The 16,659-nt window shown below is 46.6% G+C and overlaps 1 protein-coding gene across 1 annotated transcript; it reads right to left on the bottom strand.

The window, feature by feature from the left end:
• Window positions 1-5,285: 5,285 nt before the first annotated feature.
• LOC101971494 (keratin, type II cytoskeletal 73) lies at window positions 5,286-15,759 on the bottom strand. Its single transcript, XM_005325000.3, has 9 exons — window positions 15,313-15,759; window positions 13,480-13,694; window positions 12,624-12,684; window positions 11,956-12,051; window positions 11,089-11,253; window positions 8,435-8,560; window positions 7,879-8,099; window positions 6,916-6,950; window positions 5,286-6,126 (listed from the first exon to the last, which is right to left on the bottom strand). The coding sequence occupies exons 1-9, from the start codon at window positions 15,757-15,759 to the stop codon at window positions 5,870-5,872; spliced, it is 1,623 nt and encodes a 540-aa protein (XP_005325057.2). The 3' UTR covers window positions 5,286-5,869.
• Window positions 15,760-16,659: the final 900 nt, after the last annotated feature.

Below are 16,659 nucleotides of genomic sequence, written 5' to 3'. Positions count from 1 at the left end.
TAGATCTTCCAAACAAAAACTAAACAAAGAAACTATAGAACTCAATAATATAGTCAATAATTTGGACTTAACAGACATATCCATCAACAAGTGAATACACTTTCTTCTCAGCAGCACATGGATCCTTCTCCAAAATAGACCATATGTTATTCCACAATGTAAGTTTTAACAAATACAAAAAATAGAGATACTACCTTGTATTCTATCTGACCATAATGAAATGAAATTAGAAATCAATGGTAAAATTAAAAAGAGAAGCTCCTCCAACACCTGGAGATTAAATAATACACTATTGAATGACACATGGATAATAGAAGACATCAGGGAGGAGATAAAAACAATTCTTAGAGGTAAATGAGAGCTCTGATATAACTTATCAAAATTTCTGGGACACTATGAAGTAAGAGTAAAGTTCATTGCTTTAAGTTCATTCATTAAAAAAAGAAAAAGTCAAAAATTATTGACCTGACATTATAGCTTAAAGCCCTAGAAAAAGAACAAACAAACAAGTAGTAGAAAATAGGAAATAATTTAAACTAGAGTGGCAGTCAATGAAATTGAAACTAAAGAAATAATTCAAAACATTGACAAAACAAAAAGCTGGTTCTTTGAAAAAAATAAATAAAATTAACAAACCCTTAGCCACTCTAATGAGAAGAAGAAGGGAGAAATTTCAAATTACTAAAATTTGTGATAAAAAAGGAAATATCATGACAGACATTATTGAAATACAGGAGAGAATTAGAAACTGTTTTGAAAATTTATACTCCAGTAAAAGAGAAAATCTCAAAGACACCAACAAATTACTAGAGGCATGTGATCTATCCAAACTGAGACAGGAGAACATAAACAATTTAAACAGATCAATTTCAAGAAAGGAAATAGAAGATGTCATCAAAAGCCTTCCAACCAAGAAAAGCCCAGGACCAGATCGATTCACAGCTGAGTTCTAGAAGACCTACAAAGAAGAATTAATACCAATACTCCTCAAATTATTCCATGAAATAGAAAAGGAAGGAAACCTTCCAAACTTATTCTATGAAGCTAGTATCATCCTGATACCAAATCAGGCAGCAACACATCAAGGAAAGAAAACTTCAGACCAATATCCCTGATGAACATAGATGCAAAAATTCTCAATAAAATTCTGGAAAATTGCATGCAAAAACATATTTTTAAAAAATAGTTGGGGCTGGGGATGTAGCCCAGTGGTAGAGCACTTGCCCAGCATGTGTGACACATTGAGTTCAATTCTCAGGACCACACATAAATAAATAAATAAATGTTCATTGACAACTAAAAAAATATAATTCTAAAAAAAAAAAAGTGCACCATGATCAAGTGGGATTCATTCCAGGGATGCAAGCTTGGTTCAACATACAGAAATCAATAAATATAATTCATCACATCAATAGACTCAAAGATAAGAATCATATGATTATATAAATGGATGCAGAGAAAGCATTTGACAAAATACAGCACCATTTTATGTTCAAAACACTAGAAAAACTAGGGATAGTAGGAATATACTTCAACATTGTAAAAGCTATCTATGCTAAACTAAACCCAAGGCCAACATCATCTAAATGGAGAAAAATGGAAACATTCCTTCTAAAACCTGGAACAAGACAGGAATACCCTCTTTCACCACTTCTTTTCAATAGTTTCTTTGAAACTCTAGCACACTCATACATTGCTGGTGGGTCTGCAAATTGATGCAACCAATCTGGAAAGCAGAATGGAGATTCCTTTAAAAACTTAGAATGGAACCACCATTTGGCCCAGCTATGCCATTCCTTGGTCTATATATCCAAAGGACTTAAAATCAGCATACTATAGTAATGCAGCCACATCAATGTTCATAGCAACTCAATGCACAATGGCTAAACTGTGGAAGCAACGCAGATGCCCTTCAATAATGAATGGGGTAAAAAAAACTGTGGTACATATATATAATGGAATATTACTCAGCAATAAAAGAGAATAAAATTATGGCATTTGTAGGTAAATGGATGGAGTTTGAAAATATTATGCTAAGCAAAGTAAGCCAATTCCCAAAAAATCAAAGGCTAAATGTTCTCTGATAAGTGGATACTGATCCATAATGGGGAGGGGGGAGGTATAGGAAAAATGGAGGAACTTTGATTGGGCAAAGGGGAGGGAAAGTGGGGAGGGTGCTTGGGGGCAGGAAAGATGGTAGAATGAGATAGACATCATTACCTAGGTTCATGTATAACTGCACATTTGGTGTGATGCTACATGTACAAACAGAGAAATGAAAAGTTGTGTTGCAATTGTGTACAATGGATCAAAATGCATTCTACTCTCATATTTATCTCATTTAAATAAATAAATAATAAAAAAGAAAGATGTTGTGACACTTCCTATTGACTGTGAAGTCTCCTGAAAAGAAATCTACTAAAATAATTCTCATTAAAAAAATCTACAACTAAAAAAAAAAAAAAAAAAAGAACATGGATGGTCTTTCCATCTTCTAAGTCTTCCTCAAATTCTTTCATTAGTGTCCTATAGTTTTCATTGTAGGGTCTTTTAGCTCTTTTGTTAGAATAATTCCCAAGTTTTGTTTTGTTTTTGTTATTGTTTTTGATGCTATTGTGAATGGGTTGGTTTTCCTAATTTCTCTTTCAGCTGATTTGTTATTGGAGTATAAGAACACAATTGATTTATGAGTGTTGATTTTGTATCCTGCTACTTTGCTGAATTCATTTATGATTTTGACACATTTCCTGGTGGAGTTTTTGGGAAAACAAAGGAGATATAAATATAACATGCAGCCTGATCTAGCTTATGGCCCTCTGTCTAGAGTTGTATTGTCAAAACCAAAGGGAGATTATCTGCACGGACCTCCCAGAACTGGCCAATGGAAAAAAATACTCATCCTATCAATGGCACAGGGTCTCTAGGTTGAGGAGGCTTGCACCACTGACTGCCAGAGCACACCAAATAGCCTCACACTCCTCCTCATTTCCCAGCCTCCTGTGAGGTTCCATGGGGACTTGGATCCATGCGACTAGCATTAGACACTGAAGTGTAAGTAGCATGAAAGAATATCCCACCTGGGATGATGAGGTAGTTAACAGCCCATGTGCCTCTTCCACTTCCCTTTTCCTCTGTCTCAGTGACCTTGGAGGCCATGGGTCTCATGTGACAGGGCTACAACAGCTATGATGGAGGACAACTGCCCTACCCAGCCTTGGCCTATGAGTGGGATCGACCTTTGTTGTATTAAGCTAAGCTGCTCATGTTTCATTTAAGGCAGTCAGCACTAATGATCAGAACCCAAGCATAAAGACTGCATGGCAGAAATATCTCTAAATAGCCAATGGCCATTGGCTGGTTCACTTTCATCAATCTTGTGCTCTCTATGAGACCCACCCTGCCTCCATCCTCACTCAACTTTCTTGAAGAAAATAGTTAAGACCTTATCGTGCTAAGAGCAATGACTCATGGAGCCAGCCACTGAACTAAATAATCCTCAAACATTATTTCATTAAACTTAATTCTTGTGACAACTTTATGAGGTAATTGAAACTATTAACCCCTTTTACAGACGAGGGAAATGAGCAGAAGTCCTGCCGTATTCAGACTGTCAGTGAGTGGCAGAGGTCTCTTGACTCAGGGTCCACCTGACAGCCAAGGTGTCAATTGTCCCTCAAGTTCCATAGGACAAAATCTTTATTCTTAGCAGATAAGAGAAGTTCTCTCTGGTATGGCCCTGCTAATGCCTCCTCCACCCCAGGTGCCACTGCACTCCTCACCACCTGTTCATCTCCCTCCCACCTCCAGCAACAGTAACAAAGTGCCTCTGGCCCCCAAACTCACTTGCCTCCTCTGTGAGCCTTCCCTGCCCTCCCTCACTCCCCCTGCACTGCGTCTGTAACTTCTCTGGTTTCTGTTCTCTATGTTCTGTTTACTTTTTGTTGTTGTTGTTGTCTGTTTACTTTTTTAATGGTATGTCTCCATAAGGTCATGGACCAGGTTTCTTCATCACCATATTCACAGAGTAACACACACTGGGCACATAATACATAATATTTATTGAACTGACTTTCACTGGCCCCAAGAGTCCATTCCTGAAACTGGTTATTCTGGAAGTTCGTTCTTTGGGAAATAAACATTATTGCTTAGAATATGGTCTTGTTTCAAGTTTGGATTTTGTGAATTGATTTACCAGCAGTCACATGCCTCATGCAGCAAACTCATTGTCGAGTTTTTGAACCAAAAAGGTAGAGGACAAGCTTCTGTTTCCACTAACATTTGTCAAGCATAACCTCATGCCGGGAACAGCACAAGACATCTTTGTGTTGTCTCATTTTAGCTTAATGACCATCTGGGGATCTGATTCTGCCTAGTGTGTAGCTAAAGAGTTGAGGTTCAAAAGGTTTGATAGCTTTGCTCTTAATCACCAGTTAGTTGCAAAGTCTGAGTCCAAAATCAAAGCTCTAGACTTGGAAGTGTAGCCTCTCTGGACCCACAGGAGTCTGATCAGGCACAACATGTCAACCTCAATCTGAATGTGCACTGGCCTCTCACTGGCTTGTGCACCCTGACAGCATCATCTCAGCCTGGGAACCTATGAGGCATCTCTGAGCATGCAAGTGTTTTCAAAACAAAGAGGTGAGTGTAACAGAGATGGCCCTCTACTTACACACACACACACACAAACACACACACACAGCATGTATTTATACATATAAAACCTCATCTGTGTGTGTGTGTGCATACCCAAATGCTTACCAAATTTCATGTACACACATACATACATATACACCCATCCTTAACTAAGGACCAAAAGTAATTAAGTCTTTACTTGAAAGAGGAAACCATCTTTGGGTTTTTTCTCAGGGAATAAAAAAGATATCAAGTGTTATGCTTTCTGCAACCTCTTAACCAATTTTAAATCTTTCCACCAGACAAATGGTTGCTCCTTCTCCCACTATGGACCTGAATATTTCTAAAGAGTGCGCATTCACTGGACCACATTGAGAAAAGCACAACTTAGAAGGCTCATCTACTGGGAGGAGGGGGTACAGATGAACACTGAGTGTCAGTGCAATCCAAGAAGGGTATCTTTTACTCCAATCACAAGATGCTTTGGGGCTCTGTGAACCAGGGGACCTCAAGTGCCCTGGGTTCCCATTCAGTGACCACTCCACCCACAGAAGAGACATGGTCTGAGATGAGGTTTCCCTCAGGAGAGAGAGAGACAGCCTGACTCTGCAGGGTTTTTAAAGTTTATTGGTGGGATACAGGAAGCAGGGAGATGAAACCTAAACAGGGACAATAACTCAGATTGAGAGCCCAGATCCCTTGGTTGGTAGGACCAGCCTCACAGGGGACGCTCAACTCTATAATGCGCAGTGACCATACCAGATACACCTGTGACCAGGCACCTGTCCTGAGCTGGTGCTGGTCTAAGAGGAAACCATTCTCCCTAGACTATGAATCAATGCACCTGAGGTCTTCTGTGTCCAGGGAACACCTGGCCAGATGACTGCCTGAGACAGGGTGGAGAGCATAGCAGGAGGATTGTGCCACTCTTGAGAGAGAACCTTCCTCTGTAAGGGGCCATGCAGGCAGAGAAAGGGCCAGGTCCTCATCGGGAAAGAGGCTGAGTTGAGGAGTCTCTGTGGAGGCAGAAGGATGGGGAAGCAACTCCAGCCCAGAATCAGGATTCTGACTAAGAATACTAGGGCAGAGAGATCAAAGAGAAGGAGGAGATGTTGGTGACAAAGAAAAACAAGGAGAAGGTGACAACAAACAGGACAGAGGAACTTCCTGGAGAAGAGAGTCCAGAGAAAACCTGGGCAGGGCAGATGCTGGGGAACAGGCTGGGCGGTCTGCCACTTTATCTCGTGGTTTTCTTGGTGGGTGAGCTCAGAACTGAGGTCTTCCCTGTGGCATCCTTGAAGTCATTTCCACTGCCCAGCTTGGTCTTGACCTCCCCGCGGGGGCTGCAATTCCCACTGCCAGTGACACAGCCCCCAGGCAGCACACTATAGCCCCCACTGACAGAGCTGCTCCGGTAGCCATAGGTGCCAGGACCACTGAGCCCAAACCCAGCCCCTGCACCTGCTGTCCCAGAATTGGAGCTGCTGATGACAGCTGTGAAGGAAGGAGAGAGAAGTGATCAGTTTGTGTCCTGGGCAGGGGTGGCCCTGAGTCCTTTACAACCCCTAACCCCAACTAGTTTGAATGACTCCCTCTTAAGCAAACAGTTCATAGTCACTGTGAACTTTGGTTTAGTGACACATGCTCAATTCTTGAGCAGCCAGCCAAAGCATGAGGAGAAACAGCCCAGATCCCACAGGACCCTCGAATTGGGCACCTGCTCATTCCAGGAACAAAGGACAGCAGCAAGTTTTGAAGAACAGAAGAAGCTCAAGCATCAGATAAGCTCTGTCCTTGCATTTCACTTTAAAATGCATTCAGTTTTTTCTTTCAAAGTAGTTCCTAATGGGTTGAAGGAGGGAGTTTTTGTTGGAGCCTCTTTTAGAAGGAGCCTGGGCTGAAACCTATAGGGACAGCATTAAAACTGGCTCACACAGCATGTCAGTGTGCAGGTCTCTGCCCTCAGAGGGGAGCTGGGACTCTGAAGCCACAGTTCCTTCATGCAGGAAAGCTGGGGGGGAGGCAGAATGGGAGTAGGATTGGGCATTTAATCCCAGCATGGGCGAGATTTCAAGGAAAGGGGTCAGTGTGCAATGTCACAGTGTGGGGAAGAAGCAGCTCTGAATTGGGGGAGAGGAGGCAGCAGGTTTTTGCAAGGGAAGCGAGTGTGTGGCAATAGTGGCCACCAAGCAGATCCCAAACTGTTCCACAAGGGTCTCGACTCATTGCCTTTGTGTTTGTTGATCACCTAGACATACTCCCTTAGAGATAGGAAATACTCACAGATGCTCACGGAATTGGTATATTCTCCAGACATCCTGCACAGAGAGAAAACACAACTGAGTCTCCTTCACGTGGAATTCAGGTTGCCCTCTCCACTGCCTCAACCCTAGCACAGAAGTCATCAGCCAGACCAGCTGGGCTTCCATGAGTTCCTGTACCTGCTGCCTCTAAGCATCTCCCTCCCTCCTCAATCTACCCTCCTCACTTCAGAAGATGGAGGAGGCCTGTGACCTTGGGGCCCCTATGCCACCAACACTCCCAGGGTCCCTCCTGCAAGGTTTCTCTTGAGCCCATTTCTGTATTGCTGGGAAGCTCCTCCCCCTATAAATATACAAGTGGAACTGTTAGGACCAGGAACTGCTCCTGGTGAAGTCACTGTGTGACTTGAAACCAATAACTTCTCCTCTCTATGTTGCAGGATTTTTCAAATGGCAGTGTTTCATGAACTCTCTTTCTAACTGTTGCTGTGACCATGTGCATCTTGCACTGTCATAGATTTAGTATTTTTAACTGTCTTTTTATCAGAGGTGCATTTCTCTTTTTTAGAAAAAGTTTTTTATCACCATGATATATAGAAAACCAATATTACTTTACCAAATTGGGGGAATAATAATAGCAGTTAAAATTAAAATAATGAAAATAAAACAATTTAGTTGAGAGGGACTAGATTCTAATGTCTGCCTAGTGACTGTGCACCTGGGGTCCACTGTCTGTTTATTAACATGGGATCATGTGCAAGTTTGTGAGAGGCCTTAAAGACATAGGAGCACTAAGCTGACACCCTCCCCCAAGAACCAAAGGACATTGCTGTCCCATTATCGAAGTAGACACTGCTCCAGGCTATGTCCATGGGTGAGCCAAGAAGCATCTCCAGCCCGCCAGCAGCCTGACACCCACACTCTGGGAAACTGAGTGGAAGGGGAGATGGCAAAGAATCTTCCAGCCCCCAAGACTGCCCCTCACCTGCTCTCCTCGCCCTCCAGCAGCTTGCGGTAGGTGGCGATCTCAATATCTAGGGCCAGCTTCACGCTCAGGAGCTCCTGGTGATCGCGCATCATCCGGGCCAGCTCCTCCTTGGCCTGCTGCAAGGCACCCTCCAGCTCATCCAGCTTGGCCCAGGCATCCTTAAGGGCACAGTCACCCCTCTGCTCGGCATCAGCGATGGCCGTCTCCAAGTTGGAGCACTAAGGGGCAGGAAGTAGCATTTCCCCCTAAGTTCTGAGACACCTGGGCCTCACTGCATCCCCCTTGTGCTCACAGTGTTGGATCCTCCTCTGCCTTGTCCTATTTCCTAGACCAAGGACCCAGATGATGGTGGAGCTCCTCAACCTAGCACCAGGAGGCTTATTATTCTGAGAGCTGAGGCTTTATGAAAAGACCATTGGATGCTTCCAGACTTCCAATGGGAGCGAAGTGTTACAGGGGGCAGGGTCTCCAAGAGTAAGGGGTTCTGAGATGCAGAATGCAGACAGAAGTTCTTGCCTCCCTTGGGGGTGAGTCCGGAGCCCAGCCCCCTCACCTGCTTCTTCACACTCTCAATCTCTGAGCGCAGTCTCTGGATGACCCGGGTCAGCTCTGAGATCTCATTCCTGGTGTGTTTGAGGTCATCCCCATGTCGGCCAGCGGCCAGCTGCAGCTCCTGGAACTGGAGAAAGAGGGGCCAAAGCAGGGACATGACTCCGGGCCTCACTGAGCTCTGCTTGGGACAGAGACTGTGTCTTTGCTTGGCAGAGGTGGGCAGGGACTCCCAGCCTCACCAGCCCATCCACAACCTCCCCTTCAACCATCGTTCATTGGACTTTTTTGTTTGCCTTAAATACAGCTAATCTCACTGGGTTCAATTTGGCCATAAGGACGATAGGAAATCCAATACTCTCCACACGGTAACTTTGTAACACCCAACTCCAATTATGATCCTTGTACCACTTCAAGGTCAAGGTCAAATTAAAACTCTTCGCTTGATTTCAAGGTGCTCATTTCTCAGTACCCCTGCCCATCACCTGACTTCCCAGCTGTATCATATAGCTCTACAGTTCCCCAAGGTATTTCACTCACTCTTATGTCTCTGAGTCTTTGCTTAAGACCCTCCCTCCACCTGGAAACCCCTTTTCTCTGTTCTTCCTTTTTCCCTAGCTGGCTCCAACTCACAGGGCAGTGCCACCTCCTCTAGGAGGCCTTTCCTCATCCCCTAGTTAGATACAATTCTGTTCCCATTGTCCCTGGCACATCAGTCCACAGAGAAGAGCATCCCACATCATGATGGCACATTTTTGTGTCTTCCTTGTCATATTCAGAATGAATGGATGACAGGATCTTTAATTTCTGCATTACCAGTACTTAGCACAGTGCCTAGTCAATGCTCTAGGAAATTCTGGTGCGTGAATGAATGAATGAATGGAAGAGGGAGTCAACAAGCTGTCCATCTATACTTCCTACAGAGGGACTTCCTCTCTTGATACCTTAGTTGGATCCTTGTCTGTGGAATCCTTGCTGGGCTGGAACAGAGGACTTAGCATGAAGGAACCATTTGTATGTGTGGTAGGAGGAACGTCATCTGTACCTCAATTCATCTAGCCATGAATTTTGGGTCATATACTGGTTCAGGATTATTCCTGCCTTTAAGGTTCTTGGAGTAGTCAATAGGGAGTACCCCAGTTCTAGTCCAGAATTTGACTTAAGGGAACCACAAAATAGGTGTAACCTTCAGCACTCTAGGGACATAAACTGCCCTGTCTCTGTACCTGACAGCTCAGCGCCAGCATAGCCTCAGATTCGAGATTTCTCCTGGGGTTGCTAAGTCCTTCCAAAGGCAGGAGAATCTCTCTATGCTCCTTATTTTAGTATTTGGTGCTAACCCTTGTCAGAGGCTTCTCCCCATTTTTCTATAAGTGGGCAGGAGGGATGCCCCATACACTCCCGAGGCAATCAGGTGAGCACCCTCCTGCCACTCAGCTCTCAGCCCAGCCAAGCCCATGGGTAGAGTCGGTGCTTCTTCCTCAGCCATCTCCTGACTTCCTGCCTAAGCACCAAGGAAGTTGTAAGCAGTTCCCTCAGCTCAGCTCCAGCCCCACCATGGACTAGCTAAATGCCCTTGGCAAGTTACTTGGACATCCTAAGCCCCAATTCTTCATCCTGGAAAAGGAAAATAACTAAAATACTCATAATTAAAATGCCACAGTGATATTCTTCTCAATAAATACTGAGCCCTAAATGGAGAAGTAGAGGTATGGATAACTTCAAGCAGCAAATGGTCCAATGATCATGTCTGTGTGTCGATGCAGACCTGCCTGCTCCTTCTGGAGAGGGGGGTGGGACATAACAGCCTGAGATTGAGCACTGGCTCCTGACAGCTCCGCATGGATAGGCCACACGGCCAGTCCCAGCCCTGGTTTGAGACAGTAATGTGAAAGGGTCTGGGGACCAGACTCTCAAATCTGTGACAATATCAAGAAACCCTGACCTCTGGTGTCTCTGGGGCCCTGAGAACCTCCCTTCCCAACTACAGTCCAAACTTCTGTCCAAGATTGGCAGGGAATCAGGGAAGGGAGAAAGAAGTTCTTCCAAGAGTGATTTCCCCAGAGAAAGAGTCTGATAAACAGCAAGGAATAATTAAAAAGTCGCCATCTTGATCTGAGAAACCAAATTATCTAGAGTCACTTCCCACCCACAACCAAACCATTAGAGGAGTTAAGATCTAAGAGACTCAAACTCACTCTTTATCCTTGGAGTTGGACTTGAATGAAAAGGTAGGAGTTACCTGATCCCAGATCATACTGAAGGATCCCCTAATTTATATAATGAATGCTGGAGCCGAGGCGTTACCTACTCATATTTCCCCTACCCGAGACTCAGTTCCAAACTCGGCCTCCAGGGAGTCAGTCCTGGCCTAGTTCCCTAGTCTGGGTTCTGAGAGCACCGCGTTCATTTGCATTCAGTTGTGTGCATGTCCAATGGCTGCTGTCATAAGTGGATCCCAAGGACTTAGCTGTGTCTTCTCCTCCCTTAGGCTTCCTCCAGTGTCGGGGGACAGTACTGTGTTCTCCATAAGCACAGTACTCATCATGAGAACAAATGCTTGCCTGAAGTTCAGAGGCTCCTGGAGAGTCATGGACAGATGAAACAGAGACTAGATGGAGCCCTCCACCCCCTGACTGGACAGGTGTGCAGCCTCACCTTGGTCTGGTACAGCGCCTCGGCCTCAGCCTTGCTCTTCAGAGCAATGTCCTCATACTGGGCGCGGACCTCTGTGATGATGCTGTCCAGGTCCAGGTTCCTGTTGTTGTCCATGGAGAGGATGACAGATGTGTCACTGATATGGGACTGCATCTGAGCAATCTCCTGCAGGGGAGACAAGAAAGCATTCAGTTGTGTTTTTTTTTTTTTTTTCATGATCAGAGGAAGGTGCCAAGGGGATGGCCCCATTCCAAAAGGGTGGCCCCAGACTATTCCAAACAGACGAACTTGCTTCCCCTAATGCCTGTAAGATTGGAGCTCACCAGCCCAATGTTTCAATAGCAAAAAAGTCAAATATCAAAATTTCACATCAAAACACTGCTGAATAGGTTTTAAGCATACCAAGAAGAAAGCAGCCCTTACATCTGTCACTTGAGGCAGGACAGGAGTAGGAGAGATAAATAGCTTGGCCACTACACAAGGGTCACAGGAGCCTGTGGATATTTGGTCAATAGACTAAAGCTTGAAGCCAGATGCTCATAAAAGAAGCAGAAAGGGTGTGAGGAGTGCCAGCTCCATCCCTGGGGATTCCTGCCAAGACCCTAGGAAACACCAAAGAGAAGACAAGTGGGAATGAGAATATGCTTGAGTGAAGTTCAGTGTGAACCCCATAAGGTCCAATGGTTTCCTGAAAGATGTGAGTGGGACCTCTGGAGGACAGGCAGGAGCTAATAGATCTTCTGCCTTTGACCTATAAAGCTTCTAGCAGCGAGGACTGGAGGTCCCCTGGGCCTTAAAGTTACCAAAAGAAGAACATATGTCTGTCCTTCTAGAAGACAGAGCTGGAGTTGGGCAGGGGAGACTTACGCCTTCATAAAGGCACTTGAAGAACTTGATTTCTCCGTCCAGCGCATCCACCTTGGCCTGAAGCTCCACCTTGCTCATGTAAGCTGCATCCACATCCTAGGAAGAATCCAGAGACCCCCTGACATGGCCTTCCTGTGAGGCTACATAAGACTCACTCACTAAATGACACCCAAGCACCAATCCTGGGGCTAGCCACCCCAGGGAATGGAGTCAAGACCCAGGGGCAAAAACCTGACTTCCAGCCAGGACTCCTTGTGCAACCTCAGGCAAGTTCCTCAGGCCTCCGTAACTCCTCCTGCCTCTTTCTTCAAAGAGGGCAAGGGAGCCTGCTTCTCCACGTGGCAGTCACTAGGAAGTCAGTGAGCCACGAACAGTCACAACAATTTGCCAATGACAGGCAGGGTAAAAGGCTGATCTCAGCCCTTCCCAGAGCCTGTCCTGTGGCCTAGGCAGAGGGCATAAGCTAGACTGTCCAAGGCTGGACTCCTGTTCCTTTAACACACCCCCAAAATGTTCTGTTCCAGACAACCATCAAGTGTCCAGGGCCCTCAAGCAACAAGCCTTCATCTCCTCTGTGGGCTCGTCAGCCCCAGGCCTTTCCTCAGGGAGCACAGGCCTCAGTCCATCCTCTGCCCACCCCTAAGAGACCAGAGGCCAGGCATCCTCACCTTCTTAAGCACCACAAATTCATTCTCAGCAGTTGTACGCTTATTTATTTCCTCTTCATACCTGCAGAAAGAGCACCAGTGAGAAGGGTGTACCTGCGTGTGTGCGTGCACGCGGGTGTGTGTGTGTCCTCCCTGAGAAATGAGAAGAGAGATTCCCACCTTACATATCTTTCAACTGGTATTATTCTATATCTATGCAATGGTCTCAACTCTAGGAACACTTGGCCAGAGTTGTGGGCTGGGTCCTGGGCCAATGACTGGATGTTTTGAGTCTGAATTTCCTCTGATGCCTGGGGAGTGAGGAGGTTCTTCCTCTTCCAACTCAGCATCCAAATCATAGGAACATGCTGCTGCCCCTTTCAGCCATGCTTTCTGTGAAACCCCTGCTACCTGACACCTTTACCCACAACTCCACTCCATCCTGAGGCACAAGTGCCAAGGAAGCCAGAACTGTCCCCTAGAGCAAGAAGAAGGAGCATGGCTTCAATGTCCAGGACCTAAGGGAAATGAGAGGAGAAGCCCAACAAAAACTCCACCTCCTGCTCTGTTAGGGGGCTTATTGGAACTCAGGGCACACTTGGTGTGCTTAAGAGCCAAGAGGCTGAGCTATCGACACACAGGGCTCTCGGGTGGACAGCAGGAAAGAGCATGCCAAAAAGGGATGCCTACCAGGACAGCCCTCACTCTGCCTGAGAGCCTGACTGTCCACTCTCCAGCCCGTGTGGTTGCCCATGGAAAGCTCTTGTTTTGCCTGGGCAGACAAGCTCAGTGATCTGTGCCAGAATCATAGGTCCCAGTGCCTGCTGGAAAAGCCCAACCCCAGGAGGCAGCCAGCCCAGGCAGTGTCCCTACTCACCTCTTCTTGTAGTCCTCCACCACGTCCCGCATGTTCCTCAGCTCTGAGTCCAGCCTCACCCTGTCGCCAGACAGGGTCTCCAGCTGCTTCCGCAGGCTGCTGATGTGGCCCTCATAAATGGGCTCCAGGTTCTTCCTACAGTTGTTCAGGTCCAGCTGCTGCAGCAGCTCCCACTTGGTCTCCAGCACCTGGTTCTGCTGCTCCAGGAACCGCACCTGGAACCCAAATCAACAGCCACCTTGAACCTAGTTCACAATCATTGTGGAGAGAACTGTGAAGGAATGGTGCTATCTTAAGCTATGTTAACTTAAAAGGTGAGCCCCTTAAAAATGCTACTCAAGGGCTGGGGTTTTGGCTCAATGATAAAGCACTCGCCTAGCACTGTGAGGCGCTGGGTTTGATCCCCACATATAAATAAATGAAATAAAGGTATTGTGTTCACTTACAACTAAAAAATATTTTTAAAAATGCCACTTAAATCCCTCCCCACCTAGAACTCTTAGTCTGATGGAGGCCCTTCCTCTGAAAACAGTTCCTAAGACAAGGAGGACCCCAACATTTTCTTTCCCCTCTCAATCTGTTGAGATCTAGACCCACTGGCTCCTTGCACCTACCTAAACTTGCCTGGGCTGCCTCTGTAGCCTGGTGAGTCCTTGGACACATAAGCTGGCCAGGGCTTACTGTTCCATTCTTGGGCTCTTCTGCTTGGGACATGTGGGGGGCGAGCCTGAGCTCTGCCTATTTTCTGACCCCTTGTTCATGGCCCCTCCCAGTCTCCTATTGAGCTGGAGGGCAATGCTCCACTGCTCTTGGATCTTGAGCCTCCTCCATCGCTTTAACACTTGGATCTCTAATCTCAATCTGAGCATTTCCTGGTGGTGGGGGGGGGGACAAGCATTCTCCAAACACAGTCCAAAAATATCATGTCATTTCCTTATTTAACACCCTCAAGTGGTTCCACATCACCCACAGGGTCAATGCTCTGCACAATGTGCCCAGCCCTTCCACCCCTCCTCCACATGCATCCAACACTCTCACAAACCCAAGGGCTCCATCCTTAGTCCTGCCATGCTGCATGGGCTCCCTCTCCCTGGACTTCCTTTGCCATCTCCATTGGGATCACTCCTATTCATATGTCCCCTGCTACCTATGCTCAGGAAATTTCTACTTCTCAAGACCCTACCACCACTTTTTTTCCTTAGTGGTTCTCAAATTTTTGCATATATCAGCATCACTTAGAGGATCAGTCAAAATGCAGATTGCTGGGTGCCACCCCAAAGTTTCTGATTCAGAGGTCTGGGTAGAGCCTGGGAATATGTGTTTCTATCAAGTGTCCAGGTGATGCTCGTGCTGCTGGTTCAAGGACCATGTTTAAGAACCACTGCCCTGGTGCCTGTGATCGCATCAGCCTCGTCTCCTAGGTTAGGTGTATTGCAGACAGAGTCTTTCATTTAATCCAAGCCTGATCTGGTCTGGGTCCCCTGGGAGGAAGAACTAGGACCCCTGACTTTCTAGACATCTCCATCTGCCACAGGCCTCTCCTCTGCCTGGTTTCTAAAGATCAAAGACTGTCACTCTTCCATTTATCAGCCTGAAGGCCACTTTCTCTGCCTCCTGGACAATTTCCCAGACCAAGCTTTCTAGCTCTTCTCTCCATGCTGACCCCTGTCCCTCAGATTCAATATCCAGTTCCTCTCTGATCTGTCCTGTGCTGTCTGCCTCTTGGGACTGTGTCCCCTACTTTCTCTGCTCTAGAAATGGAGCCCCCTCAAGGACAGTAAAGGCAGAGGAAAGAGGAAAGTTCCATGCTTATATTTCACTAGAAAGACCCACCTTGTCAATGAAGGAGGCAAACTTGTTGTTCAGAGCCTTGATCTGCTCCCGCTCCTGGGTGCGCACCTTCTGGATCTCGGGGTCCACTTCCACATTGAGGGGGGCCAAGAGGTTCTTGTTGATAGTGACCTGGTGGATGCCCCCAGGCATGTATGTGGCTGGATACGAGGGCCCCAGAGCCACACTGCCAAACATGCTGCTAGCAAAGCCTGTGGCTCGGCCCCGACAAAATCCATAGCCTCCTGTCCGCCCACTGCCACTGGACACGTTGAAGGACATGCTCCGGCCGCCCCCCAGGCTGTAGAGGCTCCGACTACTGAAGCCCCCACCAAGCCCTTTGCCCGCTGCTCTGTAGGAGGATGAGCTGACCCCAGAGAGCACTGCCGAGCAGCCACTGAAACCCCCCTTGGAGGCAGCTCCTGACTTGCAGGTGAATTGGCGGCTCATGTTAGGGAGACCAGAGAGCTCAAAGAAGAAGCTAAGTCTTAGCTGTGGGACAGTTCACCAGCTTGTGATCTTGTCTCCCTATTTATAGGGCTCAGGAGACAGTCACTTCCCTAATTTGTGGGTTTAGTTTGCCTAGGAGCAAGAAATCATTTTCTTCCAGCAAAAATCAGAGACACTGGGTAAATAACTTGAAAACCCCCGAAGTTCTGGACTGGCAAGCCTTGCTCATATAATTGAGTCTTACCTAATTAACATGTGGTAATTAGCCTGGCCATATTATCCCTAGAAAGATCTTGGCTGGGAAGTTTGTCACAGCCTCAATTGTCCTTCTCCTGGGGAGTGGGGGAGGCTGAGATTGTAGGGGTGCCAGGAGAGACCTTTAATTGACAGCGTCATCTGTGAGAGATCTCACGAACATGCCGGCATCAGATAGGCTGCTTCAGGGACCCTGGCTGGGCTGCTTTTATGTGGTTAGGAAAAGAGTCCAGAAGCCTGGTTTCCCAGGGCTCCTCCAGACAGTTCTCATGGCTGCCCAGGGCCACGGAAGAGAACCCCACCAGGAATTCAGGCCCAGTGCGATGCTGCTGGCCCCCTTCTATGGCCCCCCTGTGCCAGCCAGACTACTTATTTAATTTCACTTGCACATACTAACTTCTATCCCCACTCTTGACCTTGAAATCATGATCACTGCCACGATTCACCATTCACAATGGCTGACACCAGTGCTTTGGTGTTGAAAGACCTTCTTGCACACAGAAGCTCACTCAATCCACTTAGTCTGCCTGGAGAGGAACTACGACAATCCACATCTCACAAATGGGGAGAGCGAGGCTCAGAGAGTTAAGAATGCCCTTCCTTTAGCAAACATTAAATGAACTCTGTTAGAATCCCCCAAAAGGG

This window comes from Ictidomys tridecemlineatus, chromosome 6, assembly GCF_052094955.1.
Source record: "Ictidomys tridecemlineatus isolate mIctTri1 chromosome 6, mIctTri1.hap1, whole genome shotgun sequence".
Taxonomy (NCBI): domain Eukaryota; kingdom Metazoa; phylum Chordata; class Mammalia; order Rodentia; family Sciuridae; genus Ictidomys; species Ictidomys tridecemlineatus.
Note: the sequence above shows the minus strand (reverse complement) of the source record. Positions and strands in the feature narration are given on the sequence as shown.

Excerpts from the sequence above, each read along its gene's own strand:
- LOC101971494 (XM_005325000.3), bottom strand. The coding sequence starts at position 15,759 with ATGAGCCGCCAATTCACCTGCAAGTCAGGAGCTGCCTCCAAGGGGGGT. Across the intron at positions 12,685-13,479 it reads GTGGAGGACTACAAGAAGAG|GTATGAAGAGGAAATAAATA; the intron begins GTGAGTAGGGAC and ends CTCTTTCTGCAG. Across the intron at positions 8,100-8,434 it reads TTGAGAGTGTGAAGAAGCAG|TGCTCCAACTTGGAGACGGC; the intron begins GTGAGGGGGCTG and ends CCTGCCCCTTAG.